This window comes from Plasmopara halstedii (genome assembly GCF_900000015.1).
Source record: "Plasmopara halstedii genome assembly, contig: Scaffold_526, whole genome shotgun sequence".
NCBI classification, from domain to species: domain Eukaryota; phylum Oomycota; class Peronosporomycetes; order Peronosporales; family Peronosporaceae; genus Plasmopara; species Plasmopara halstedii.
Window position 1 is genome coordinate 762,945 of NW_020187446.1, and position 1,149 is coordinate 764,093.

The 1,149-nt window shown below is 50.1% G+C and overlaps 1 protein-coding gene across 1 annotated transcript in view; it reads right to left on the bottom strand.

Annotated features, from left to right (window-relative positions):
* Positions 1-401: 401 nt before the first annotated feature.
* The window catches only part of PHALS_11203 (FOG: Transposon-encoded proteins with TYA, reverse transcriptase, integrase domains in various combinations), a gene marked incomplete at both ends in the record, with an annotated part of 1,239 nt that continues 491 nt past the window's right edge, over positions 402-1,149 (bottom strand). The window contains one exon of the mRNA XM_024726758.1: positions 402-930. Within this exon, the coding sequence (XP_024577403.1) occupies positions 402-930 (529 nt within the window). The remainder of the gene's footprint in view (positions 931-1,149) is intronic.

The window sequence follows — 1,149 nt, forward strand, 5'->3', positions numbered from 1 at the left end:
GAATCGTCCACATAAGCAATCACCGCGCAAAATCCAACACGTGATACAGTCTTGACGAAAACACATGGATCGGGCTTAAGGGACTCGAACACTCGCTTGTTAAAGTGGTCACGTAATGTGTCGTACCATGCCCGCGCGGCATGTTTGGTACCATACAAAGCGCGTTGCAGCAAACATACCAGACCTGGTTCAGATACGTCTTCATAGCCATCTGGCTGACGCATGTAAACTTCTTCATCCATGCGGCCATAAAGGAACGCGGTGTCCACATCAAACTGATGTATTTTATAATCTAGCTGCGCCGCCACTGCAAGCATGCATCGGATCGTGTTCATGCGTGCGACGGGTGCAAAGGTCTCGTGATAGTCCACACCCGGTCGTTGCGTGAAACCTTGTACAATCTACCGGGCCTCGTAGCGATTGACAGTCCCGTCCGCGTTACGTTTTACCTTGAACAACCAGCAGTATCCAATAGGTTTCTTGCCAGCCGGTAGCTGCACTAGCCGCCATGTCCTGTAGCTTCGCAGATAATTTATCTCTGCTTTCATTGCTTGCTGCCACTGACTGCAGTTCGGTGAGCGTAGAATCTCTTTGTATGTTGTAACGCTCTCGTCAGCTGTTTCAGCGACCAGACAAAATAGCGCGGCGTGTGTAGCTTCGTCGTCGTCCAGTTGAAACGGGCGCTGGAATTCATCCTGGTAACGCACCACCTCACGACGCTTACGGACTGACCGGATGTTGAATTCATCTTCACCATCACAACCAGGTGTTGATGATAGCTGCGTTAAGACCGGTAAGATTGACAATGGTGGCGTCCATGGCACAATTGCACTGTCTTGTGATCGCTCCATTAAAACGTCCGATTTGCCATGTGGCTCAGCCGGATAAGCCACCAGCTGACCTTGGTCACCATGGTTGTCGGTTCGAGCCCTGCAAGATGTCAATTTAGCATATGGGACCACATCGATAACATGCGTCACACCTGTTGTTAGGCACGGTTGCGTGTCTGCAACATTTTTGCAACTGGTAATCCCGGCTGTTTCCTCAAATGTTACCGACCGAGAAATGATAACCTTTCCTGCTGCCAGATTTAGCAGCCGGTACCCCTTCTGTTTCCGAGGATATCCCAGAAAGAAACATTTCACAGCT